The sequence below is a fragment of the Drosophila serrata genome, unplaced genomic scaffold (genome assembly GCF_035046125.1).
Source record: "Drosophila serrata isolate PLE 108 unplaced genomic scaffold, ASM3504612v1 contig_240, whole genome shotgun sequence".
NCBI classification, from domain to species: domain Eukaryota; kingdom Metazoa; phylum Arthropoda; class Insecta; order Diptera; family Drosophilidae; genus Drosophila; species Drosophila serrata.
The window spans coordinates 5,625,048-5,637,394 of record NW_028257138.1 but is presented as its reverse complement, the minus strand read 5'-3'; the positions used below and the strand labels follow the sequence as shown (position 1 = coordinate 5,637,394).

The 12,347-nt window shown below is 42.1% G+C and overlaps 4 protein-coding genes across 5 annotated transcripts in view; 2 read left to right on the top strand and 2 right to left on the bottom strand.

Annotated features, from left to right (window-relative positions):
* The window catches only part of Trim9 (E3 ubiquitin-protein ligase Trim9), an 81,340-nt gene that overhangs the window by 30,752 nt on the left and 38,241 nt on the right, over positions 1-12,347 (top strand). The window lies entirely within an intron of this gene.
* w-cup (world cup) lies at positions 3,815-5,800 on the bottom strand. Its single transcript, XM_020951520.2, has 2 exons — positions 4,465-5,800; positions 3,815-4,398 (listed from the first exon to the last, which is right to left on the bottom strand). The coding sequence occupies exons 1-2, from the start codon at positions 5,169-5,171 to the stop codon at positions 4,077-4,079; spliced, it is 1,029 nt and encodes a 342-aa protein (XP_020807179.2). The 5' UTR covers positions 5,172-5,800; the 3' UTR covers positions 3,815-4,076.
* Positions 6,971-7,494, top strand: LOC110183292 (uncharacterized). The gene is made up of 2 exons (XM_020951524.2): positions 6,971-7,130; positions 7,200-7,494. The coding sequence occupies exons 1-2, from the start codon at positions 7,114-7,116 to the stop codon at positions 7,399-7,401; spliced, it is 219 nt and encodes a 72-aa protein (XP_020807183.1). The 5' UTR covers positions 6,971-7,113; the 3' UTR covers positions 7,402-7,494.
* Positions 8,185-10,901, bottom strand: LOC110183291 (acylphosphatase-1). Its single transcript, XM_020951523.2, has 3 exons — positions 8,636-10,901; positions 8,463-8,572; positions 8,185-8,401 (listed from the first exon to the last, which is right to left on the bottom strand). The coding sequence occupies exons 1-3, from the start codon at positions 8,786-8,788 to the stop codon at positions 8,287-8,289; spliced, it is 378 nt and encodes a 125-aa protein (XP_020807182.1). The 5' UTR covers positions 8,789-10,901; the 3' UTR covers positions 8,185-8,286.

Here is a 12,347-nt window from a genome sequence, read left to right as displayed (position 1 = left end):
GGGACAGTTTGTGTTTTGCCCTGTGTGTTGTGGTCCAGGTCATGGATAGGCATATGGACTTAATAGTCTATAATTTCTGTCTCCTTTTTCCAAACAAAAATATGTTGACTTCAAGTTGGTTTTGCCAACATTTCTATGATTTTGATTTGAAGTTAAATTGGTAAAGGTAATACCTGAAAAGGAGTGATAAAGTTTCTAAATTGAAGAAACAAGTTGGAGCTGAATAGATTTCTTTTAAAAATAATATGTGCTTGCAACCTTGCAACTCTTGGTAACTTTAAAGGAACCCTGGAAAAGACTTACATTTTAATTAAATTTCTTTCTTTCTTTTATTACAGGTAATGTTCCAAAGATTGTCTCTGTTATTCCAAGCCGTCAGAAATAAGTGCGTAAGTTTAAGCTAAATTGTCTCTTGCAATCAGCGGGCTGTTGGTTCTATAAATCAATAAAACAATGACAAGAAGACTATCCTTGGTAGACCTAATTCCATGGGCTGAAAGTGCCCTGCCATATATCACTTGACTGTGTCTTCGGCTGATTGTCATCGTTGCTTAAACGACCCGCGGAGTGCCCTCCCTGCGTATACGTAATATGTGTAGCACTCCCGCCAGGGCACTTACTTACTATAGTTGGGTTTTGTGGAATTGATGTCGGTGAGTGAGAGTGCGGTTGCCACGGGAATAGGAGGCGGTGTGGCAGCGTTTCCACTTAATAGGCGCACATGAGACTCCCGACACATAAAAACCAATTTCGCGTAAGTGATAAAAATGCAATGAGCATTCGCATTCGGATCCAAGTCCCACACGAGATACTGATTGCGATTGGAATGGGGATATATGTACATATGTAGACGGGGAAAGGGGGATGATCATTGCGATGATGACAATCGTCAGCTGGTAACGCAGACGCCTATGAATTAAATTTACGATGGCACAGAAGTAGTTTTGACACATATATCTTAAAGAACATCGTGGCGCCATAAAAATCTGTGGCCAGCCTTAAAAGGGAAGCAATTGAGGATGGGGGCAAAGAATACAGGCTGTTTTTCCTTTTAATTGTTTAATTCGTATGCCGACATGAGGAAGGAACAAAGGCATTTTATGATTTCCACTAGAGATGGTAGTTACTTGGGGTTCTTGGGAAATATTAAATAGGATATTGTAAGTTAAAGTTGAACTACTTGAACTATATGTTAAGTAATCTTTCTTCTCTCTATTTGTGTTTGTATTAAGTAAAGAAACAATCACTCAATGTGGTTCTACACATAATAATATTGTTTCCAAATTGGATTAGAAATATCGCCTACTCCCCCAACCATATATTTTCTTGATCGCTCGATTTTATGGTTGGTTGTCGTGAGTATCACGCTGTCATGTCTAGAAATGCTTCGCTTTTCCATCCCATGCAGCTTTCAATCATCATCAATTTCACATAAAAGTGTCGCCCACACGACGCAACTTGCAGACGTCTTCCGCCACCATTGGCTCCTCCAGGGCTCCTCCGCAGTCCGGACCCTCATCCCGGTCCCTCCTCGGTCGTGGCTCTGCCTCTGGCGACATAATGACGAGATCATATCGACAACAGGGAGTCCGGGAGTCCGGGAGTTGGAGTTGAAGTCGCAGCCATGGTATTTTATTTTCTGCTGCTCGCTGGCTTTTGTGTAATCGTGAGAGCCTTGTGATTGTCATTGCGACGCCTCGCCTGTCTGTTGTGCACTTTTCAAGTTCAATTTCAATTTCAAGTCCAGCTGCAGCTCCTGCTCCTGCTCCTCCAGTTGCAAATCAATCTGGTGGACAGTCAGTCAGTCCGTCATTTAGTCTGTTAGCCAGTTGGACTTGGCAAATGACCGGCAGCAGCAAACCCGTTTTATTGTGCTGCAGCGCCGCCTGTCATATTTCCTGTCTGCAAAGTGTCGAGCGAAAGTTTTATGGCCTTTTGATAGTTCCCATTGATAAAGCCAGCAGGAGTTTATATTACAGGAAATCTCACGTTAGCCCAGCCAAGTTTATACATTGATTTGTGTGCAAGGTAATTATGTTTTTAGTCAGTGAAAAGTCTTAATGACAGTCCTGTTGAATGCATCACAGCTAAAGCTATTCTTTTAGATAAGACAACCTTTCATTTCAATTTAAAATCCAATCAATTAAAGTACATAAAGGAAGGCAAAACAAAATCCGTAACTAAAAGTCAGTTTCATTGATTAAAACAAACTAAACTTACATAAGTAAATAAGCTGCCACAAAGAACATTCGATTTATTGGCAAAATGTTCCTCCTCTTCCCCTAACATGGCCCAATCCTCACCAGCCTCGGGCTGCTGACAACTGTCAGCAAATTCCCGGCTAACATGACCCGTCGTAACAACTATAATTACCGGGGTCCATGGGCCAACCCATGATACAATTATACAAGGTAGTCTCGTCGGCTGCCTAACCGTTCGGCTTATTTTCAGTGCGTTCGTGTTTGTCAAACAGAATTGTTGTGTGCGGACGATTTTTTTGTTACTTTTAACCCTTGTGTGCGATGTCGTTCTGCTAAGAACATAAACATTAATTTAGATATAAAAAAATTTTAATTTAAGATTCGGATATATTTTAAAATTAAGAATTTAAACAAAAAAATAGCTTTACAAAAACAAAAACAAAGATTAATGTCAAATTCCAAACTATTAAAAATTAAGTTATAAAACACTTCAACTCTTTTTACTATGTATGAACAATTTAACCCCCATGGACCATCTAAGGGCTAAACTAAAAGCTCTTTTGTCGTTTCACTCGCACTTACTACGCAGACTCCTCTCACTCGCACTTGTTGTGAGTAATGAATAGGGGAGTGCTTTTGCCGACGAGACTACCTTGTATAATTCTACCATGGGCCAACCCCCCAATTGGAGGCGATTTTCCTAGGCGTTGCCAGTTTTGCAATCGATAGAGCTTTACATCGAAATTGACACATTTGCTGGGAATGTGCAAAATGTTGAAATAAATTCGGGGATTGGACAAGTACTTTTTTAGCCAGCGGCGGCAGGCAAATGGGGCGTGGCTGGGGCATAATTGAAATTGACATATTTCATTGTCGAGCCCGTGCTGCCATCGAAATTGCCAAAGTAAATTTTCAATTTTCATCAAATTTATTCTTTGGGGGAGTGAGTGTGAGAGAGAGGAAGCTTCGCATTGATTTGCTTTGATTTCGATGGGACTCGGATTTTGATTTCCATTTCAACGCCCGCTGACAGCGGCGCGTTTTGCCTTTCGGCCTTTATTCACCAATTGCCTTTGTTGTAAGCCGCCGCAGGGGGTGTCAGCGGGTGGGTTTTGTCGTCTGAGGAGCTTAGGCCTCCAGCTTTTGTCTGTCTGTCTGTTGCTAAGCGCCAGCCACGAGTGTCCGTCCGTCCATCTATCCGGCCGAGTGCCCACTTTTTTTCTTTTCCCCCAGCCTCACATCCTGTACAAAAACGCCAGGGATTTTTGGCGGCTTTGAACGGATTATCCGCCTGCGGGAGAACGATTTCCACTCACGGCAATGATGACAGTCCCTATTGGGAAATCTGTTCAAGTTTCAAGATTTGTTCCGTAAGTGAAAGCTGAAGGGAAATGTATTTTCTAGAACAGTAAAACTGTTCCCTAGTTTTAAATTTTTAAAGCCCAGTTAAACAATGCCACCAGGATATTTTACTCCTTTTGTTCACTTCACTGCTCTACATTTTCCCCGCAGCTGCTGCGACCCCAAAAAATGCCACTCCTGTTCCTCCTCTGGCAGTCCATAAATTACAATGCCAAAGGAAGCTGAATTACAATAGAGAACGCCAGGTTGTATTTGGGTCAATTTTTTATTGTCTTTTTTTATTTTTTGTCTTTTTTTCATTTCGTCATGCAAAACAGAAGTGGCACAAATTAAAGCTTGGAGCCGGAGAACATACACATATATACTGTCGCTTCCAACAGGACGAATGTCCTGGATCGAGATTCCGCCACACTTCAAGATGCAAAGCAAGAAGTGCACATAATGAACGCAAGGAATCAAGTGCCATTATCGTCCTTCCCGTCTGGGATGGATATAGGTCCTGGATTTGGTTCGCTAGCCCAGAGTGGCCAGAGCTACGGGGTCCTCGATGGGATCTGTCACCTTGGACTCATCGGAGTCCTTCGAGTGTATGTCAGTGTTCTTTAGATACCCGTGCTTGTGCTTGTTCTTGGCGGAAGTGTATTCGGAGTAGAGCTGCTGGGCCTCGCTGTTGTATTTGTCCCTCATGGCTTCTTTGAGCTGCTTGAGCAGCCCCAAGCGGTATGTGTAGTTTTCCCTCAGGATCTGCAACTTTTTCTTATAGAGTTGCTTGGCAGAGCGCTTTCGGGCAGACGCATCCGCGGATTGTGGAGCGGCTGACTTGTCATACAATAATCTTTTAGGAACGGAAATGGTTAGTTACTAACTATGAATTATAGTTTTTGTAATGTAAGAAACTTACTTAAAAGTTGAGAGGGAAGAGACCAGACTGACCTCCGTAAGTAAAGACCTCCAGTCTTGCCTTTTCTCCTCTTCCAATTTAATTTCCTTGGCATTGGCATTCTTCTTTTTTGATTCCTGAGCGCTCAATTCCGGCATTATTTCTTGAGCTTCTGTGATTGGCGACTTCTTCGGGGCTTTTGACTTATCCTTGGTATCCTTGGGCTTGTCCTTCTTCGGTTGCTTTTTCGACTTGGTTTCATTGGAATCCTTTTGTTTCTGAGCTGATTCCGTCCCTCCTGTTGCTGGATGATCCTCAATTGGCGGCTTTGTCTTCAAATTGCTGCTGGTCTCATTCTTCTCTGCAGTAGGTTCCTCGGCTCCGTTTTTCTCCTTAGTCTGCGTCTGGCTCTTCAAAGATGTCTCTGTAGAGTTTTCCTTGGGATTGGATTCTTCTTTTTGGAATTTTATGTGGTTTTGTTCCGTGTTGGTGGGTTTAACTGGCACCGTTTTGTTTAACTTTTGTTCTTGGTAGTTGGCATTTGGGACAGTTGCCGGTGCTTCTGGCTCTCCCTCGGCAATCGGGATCCCCTGCTCCTTTTTGAGAACCTCTTCTTGGTTTGCCGGTGTGTAGGAAATCAATTCCTTGATTTCACCATATGCACTTGGTGCTTTCATCTTATCTGCCGGCAAATTTTGATGATTTTCGATAATTTTGGACTGCTCCATTTTGCAAGACGAAATTTATGATTTTTTAAACAAACAAAAAAAAGTTGACCCGTTCCAGTAAACATCACATTTTGTACTGAATGAATAACTGGGATTGTGTTTGGCAGCTTGAAGATAAGTTCAAAGGCCAATTTGATTCGGAGTGAACTGAAACAAAAGGCCTTCTGTGTGGCAATCTTCAAAGCCAGGCCAAAAACTTTATCCGCTGCCCCGAAGCCTTTGGGATACACTTTGAGGGCGGCCGAGAAAAGTTTCCTCCCTGCCACCTAGGTATTCCATAAAAATAAAGGACCAAGAAAACATAAACATAAACAAAGGCGAAGAAGGCAACAAACAGCATTCTTATCGCCTTCATTTATTATGCAAAGTTTGCTAGCCGCTGAAAATTTTCCAACTGCATGCAAAGAGGTCCTAAAACCCTATGATTCCATGACCGACCAGGAGTTTTGACCTGGGATCAGGGTTAATCAAGGAACACATTCATCAAATTGCCACGCAACACGAGGCAAAAGCATGCAATTGCACAGGAAATATTTTAAAGTTTTCCTTAATTTGTGGGAAATAGTGACGTGTTATTTTTAATACAAGAATTTTGAACAGCTGTAGGTTGAATTATTTGTTTAAAATAACGAAAAGGTAGAAATTTCCTTAACTGGCCAAATGGCTCTTGGCTTTTTCATTTTTGACAGCCGGAATTGTGGCTGTAAAATTTTAATAAGATTTTTTCCTTGGGGGTAACGGCTGTTCCTATATCTAAACTCGAACCCAACTGCCACACTTGCTGCTCTCGACTCTATAATGCAACATTTGCGCAGCAAGAACAATTTTTTTCGGTGGCATAGAAATGGGTTTTGTGTCTAGACAACACAGAGGACGCAGAGGATTTTGGGTGCTTCCCCGGCTGATGCGGCAGTTTGGCCCCACGTAGCCGTCTGGAGCGGTTCTATCTGTGTGTGCTCTGAGATTTGGAGTAGAGTCAGAAGTGGGCCTTGGGAACATGGTCTGCATGAGTAATAAGCCATGAGCAGAGCCAGGGTTGGAAATCAGTTGAATATTTGAACAGGAAAAGGATATAGTTTCCTATTCCGAAATAATCGCTATATACATATATGTATATATAACCGATTCGAGGAGCTGCTTCCCGGATCAATGGGAATCAATGAATGTGCCAATGAACTCGTCAATGAACTCGTTATCAACGCTCACTGGTCGCTAATAGAGCGCGGGTTTTCCACGCTTTTCCACGGTTTCCCAACGACACGCGAGCACGCAAGCTTGGAGTTTCAAAAACCAGCCACGCCCCCCATGTTGGGCTCTGCCCCCCCCGAAATTATTACAATTATTATTATTATTATTTTTCTTGCACTGCTTATGCATATATGTATTCTGGGTCACGCACGATGCGGCAAACTGTCAGCCGGAAACGGAATTGATTATCGGCGCTACCGAATCCGGCTTTTAGCCGATCCCACCCCATTCCATGTTCCATTTTCCCGACTTCCATAGGACTCTCCTAGCCCATATCCTCCCAGTGGTATTCATCGTATCTGTTTGCGTGCCTTGTTGTCGTTTGGCTCGTTGTGCATTCCAAATTCGGTGGCATTTAATGACTTAATTTGCCAGCTCCTCGTTTAACGGTAACTGTGGAAAATGCACGAGAAAAGTCCTTAAAAAAATGGAGAAATGTTTGTATATAGAGAGTAGTTATTCGTACAATTGAGCTTTGTATATATAAGTTGGGATATAAATATACTAGCAACCAAGAAATGCTCAGGCTAAAATGATAGATTGGTAAATAAAGAAGATTATTATTATGATCTAGGTTAGCCAGGCTTTTCCTTTTACCTTTAGCCCTCCCTTACTACTCATTTCGTTTTCAAAATTCTTCAAAATTGTAACGTAAACTCTATCGGCTCAACTAATAAAATTATTTTTAGCCAAAATGACGGACGAAAAGGCGTAAGTTAAGCTATAACTTTGGTTCTATATATTTGTTTTCCCTCATCCTATCTGGATTTATTTCTATAGATCAACATCTGGTGGCCAACGTAAGCCTGGCTTGCAGTTCAGCACAGGAGTTGGTACTCCGGAAACCAAACGCAAGATGCTTCTTTTTAGACGCTTGCTAAGTCGAGAGTTGGCCAAGGAGGTAAGGGATGCCCAGAAAACTATCCGGGCCAGAAATCGAGTGCTTCAGGAGCAGGATATGGGTCGCTTTCCAAGATCTTGAGTGAACCAACAGATTACCCTTAGTTGCAGTAGAGTTTACGTTTCCGCATTTATATGATTTCTTCAATAAATTTTGGCACAGTTCGAGGAGGAATATATTTTTACTCTTAACGTTCTTAATAATCTATATATATATATGGCTGACATTTGAAAAAATATTTAATTTCCGTGGCAACCCATTCCCGGGGACACTATGAAAACAATTTGGTTTAGCCAGTGCACTTTTTGCGGTTTCAACGGTTTATAATAAAGTGTTTGCCAGACACACAAAACAATGCAAATAAATAACAGCAGGACAGAGAGAGCTTCCCATCCAGCTTGGAGAGGAAAGGCTGGATCCATCCCCTGGTGAAAAAGATAAACACAATAAAAAACAAACGGTGGAAAGTGGCGCAGAGGCTTTTAATTGCCATCAGACGCCAACTGTTACCATTTGTGAACTCAGTCAACTTTTATTTATTTATGTAAATTTGTTTTGCCTTTTGCCGGAATGCACAATATTTGTCGCAAAATTGACAGCAGCACCATCGAGTCGAAACTTTGTTCTCGATCTGATGGCTGAACAAAAAGTAAAAACAAAATTGAAATTGTTTTGACAATTGGCGCAGCATCAGTGTGTAAAAATTGCCATGGAAAAATATTAGAAAAGCCATTTACGATGGCTCATGGCCTTACTAATTGGCCAGCCACCGCAGAGGGCCATCAGAACCCCAGAGATGGTGCCGATGGGTCGGAAAATAAAGGCAGTTGGCCAACTTTTGGCCAACACTTAATATGACAATTGTTTGGGGAGCAGGAACAGGAATATTTATTACGTGACAAGGACTTGATTTCACAAAGGAATTTTCCGCAATAATTGTCAGATTAACAAAATAAGGTTGCTATGTTAGCGGCGTATTGTGAACGTCTTGAAATTGTTGTTAGGCAGGGGTTCATTTTCAGAGAACACAGCCTTTTCGATGGAGGAACGGGGACTGCCCTTGTACTTGAGCCAGGTTTTCCTTATAGAGAATAGTTAAATTATTATTATTATTGTGTTAGAAAGTCTTTAAGGACACTCACATATCATTGACTTGCTCCAAAGGTCCTTCCATCATACCCTGAACAGTTCCCCGACTTGTATTCATGCACCAGCCAGTAAGGCCCAACTCTTTGGCCTGTTTTTGAGTGTGCTTTTGTTAAGAGGTTAATTTCTGTAAGCTTTAAAAAATTCTTAAAAACAAATAAAAACTTACCTTGCGAAAATAGACTCCCTGCACAACTCCAAACACCTCAAACTGGCAACCAAAAATTTGTTTGTTTGCTTCAGTGGGTTTTTCAATAGGTTTTGGAGAAGCTTCCACCGTTTTTGGGGCCGCTGATTTGGATTTATTAATTTTACTACTCATTTTGAAACTTTTGCTTTTCTCTCTTTTATTATGTAAGTTTGCTTTTAATGATTTTCGATTACTAAGTAAAGGTAATGAAGGAATTACCAAAGCTACGACGATTTCTTTGATTTCTATTCTGTAAACATTTAAATTCTTGCAACATTTATCAGTTATTCTTTGTACTTTTCCCCCTTAAAATGAACAACAATTTTTCACGGTAATTTGGCAGCGCGGATTCCTCATCATCTCACCTTGTCTGAGGAGCAGAGCGAAGAAGATCCTGCCTCTTGCACTTCTGCTTTTACCACTTCCGGTTCGTTAAGTTTAACGGCTGGCCAAGGCAAGGACTCCACACTTCGTCCTGGGGAGCGGGAAAAATCGGCAAAGGTGGCCAAAGGGAAGCAGATGACGCAGAGTTGTGAGGTTTTGAGTGTTCGGTGCCCCGAGTTCGGTGGAAACTTCAATAAAACGTTTGACGCCGGAGGCGAACTGACATTTTCCATTAAGTGCAGACAGCTACCGGGGAAAACAGAACACAAAAAATGGAAACAGCAGCCGAAATGCCAGCAGCTCATTTGCGGCAAGGACGAAGTACGGGGGGAAACTTTTATATTCCTGAGAGTTTTGTGGTGTAGTCACGTGTTGGCCGTTGCTTTTGTGGACTGTTGATTATGATGATGCCCTCGGTGGCTCCTAATGCGGCCCAGTCACGGCCTGGCAGGGAACTATCCCAGGATCCGAGGATCCAAGTATCCAAGGATCCGAGTAATTGAAGCTGACCAAGTTCCAAGTCCTCGGCCGCCATCAAAGTGCCATCAACAGGGACCCCTCCCTTTTCTTTATCAGTTGCACTAACTTTTGCTACAATAACATTTATTTTGAAAATATTCCATCGCTTTTCTGTCTTCTCCTCCTGTCAGACAGCCGCTCCTTTGGGGACATTTCTGAGGAGTAAAGTAATCAGAAAATATTTTGTCAGCTTCAGTTGCAGGAGCAAGCGGCGAAACTTTGCAATCGCCACTTAAAGTCCTTCAGCCAAAAGTTGAAACCGAAGAGCGGCACTTAAAACGCCGCCAAGCGCCGAACTTTAGCTCAAATATTGGATTAGCAAATTGACGTTTATGCAATTTGATTTACCCACCGCTCAGGGAAAATTAAATTTGCTGCCAGCGAGCAAATTTCACATCCCAAATTCGTTACAAATTGCTGACACAATGGAAATTTGCATATAATTTCCATATGCATTTGTCGTCGAAAGCGAAAGGACACTCACAATTTGCCAGAGCCGTCGCCTGTGATGGAGGTAAAAAGGTGCTGGATTTATGAGCAGTCGCAGGGGGAATAGGCATAAATTTAATGGCTGTCCGAGGTGTAAACAACGCAGCTCTCCCTTAATTTGCATTTGCCGGTTTAGACGGAGTTAATTTATTTGCAAGTCGCTCTAAATAGAAGGGAGAACCGGCACCCCTTGGAGTTTCTCAACCAATTTCCATTAAAGCTTATAAATTGTTGTTTATGGCCCTCGCAGTCCGTGGACTTCCGAAAAGTGCCTCCCAATGGGGATCTGCTCCCTTTGTCTGGGCTTTTGACTTCATTTCATATTCATGGACGCGCCGAATTTCACCGCAACTCCATCTTTCCTGCACTGGGTCCTTTGTCCCTTTTTTGCTGCTGTTTCCGTTACTAAACTTTGGCAATTATCCTGGCTGCCTGTTGCCGTAAATTACTGGGATTTGTGGCGGGAAAAAGGATCGATCCGGAGATAAAACGTGCAAGTTTTCACTTTCAAGTCTTTACCAAGTCATTGCCTTGATGTCTATATAAATTCCTGAATAGTTTCAATAGTTCTTTGCTTCCTGTTTACCTGTCCTTATCCATTTTATCCAATTCCTTGGAGTGAAAAATCTGAGTGTGTGTGTGCGGGAAAAGTGAAAAAGTTGTGACAGAAAACCTGCCTCAATATAATTGCATTACACGTGGCTGTCGCATTGAGGAAAAGGCACAAGAGCAAAACTACAGGAAAGAAGTATCAACACTCCTTATATATAGATATATTTATGTATACGTATGTCGTAAGCCGCAAGGACCACAGGACCGCAGTGGGACCACAATCCTCACCTTGGCAGGAGATCCCAGCTCTCAGCTTTCCCGGCAAGACGACGACTTTTCATATTTTCCTCCCCCCAAACCATCAACCATACAGTTGTGAATGGCTCTGCTTGTCAGGATTTGGGTGGCTTCAGAGTTTTCTTTTTCAGTCATTTTACACGGAACAAAAATTATGGGGTATTGTATATATTCATCTTATTTATTGAAAATCACCTGAAAGCTAAGCAAGCCTTATTCTGTTTCACTCAGAAGCTGAAAACTAAGTGAAGGAGTCATTTCCGACCCTATAAATCATATTAATTCTTGATCAGCATCAATAGCAGAATCGATCTAGACATGTCTGGCTATAAAAAATTTTGAAATTTTTTCAACATTTTTTAGCCATTTTAGAATTGTCAAAAATTGACAAAAAAATTTAAAAATTTTACATTTTCTTTTGAGTATGCAGATTTGTTAACGTAGTAATAACTAGCGAAGGACTGCTTTCCGATGGGAAATTAATGCATTTTTGACTGAGTTATGATATATTTTAGCTACAGGGGTATAGAATTTTCACCTCTCTTGTTTTTTATGAAAATTAAATTTTCCCCCAGTGCACTTCCAACTGGGAAAACGAGGAATATAGAGAATGAGAGGTGCTCAGCAAGGGATCTCCTTGGTGTGCCTGCAAATCCTTTTTCTTAACCCAAGCGTGCACATACTTCAAGTGTGCTTAACCCACACTTAGTCTCTGTCTGAGAAACCTCCTCCTGCCCGTCGACCAGTGAAAATCTTCCATGTTTGATGTGGTCTCCGTGCCACAAATCACCCGGGCGGCTGTGTCTGGAATTTATGCGCCTTCTTGGGAAACTCTGGCAGTGCCTGTGTGTCATAGCGGGTGTAGTGGCGGTTATGTCTGTGATTTGGCCCACAGCCACGCCCTAATCTGACACTGATGTACACATTCTATTTGGGGGCGTTAGCGGTGGATACGCATTCAAGCGCACCGCTCCGAAATGAGATGAGCCACCGGGGGCGGCGAACCCACTTGGTTGAGTGGCTCCAAAAACCGAAAACCTTGGACAGTCGTCAAAGAGGAGACAACAACCCAACCGGGCAGGCGGGTGAGCCATTAGCTTTTCACATTTTCCCCATTTTCCCATTCATTTTTCATCTTTCACTGCCACTGACTGTCCTCACTTTCATATTTTTTTTTTTTCGGTTCAGAGTTCCGGGCTTCGGTGCCCCCGGGAGTTGTGTAAATATTTTTACAAAATTATTTTACGCTTGATTGGAACGTGAAACGGAACAGGAAATCACTTATGACATTTTGCCTTTTCCTTGGTTGTGTGTATGGTTGGTTCTATTGATTATTGATTTCGGGTTCAGTTATTTTTTTTGTGGGTGACAAAAATGATGTGAAAATGGGAGGAATTGATTTTAAATTGCAAAACTCACATTTTCTGCTCATTAAAGGTTATGAATTATG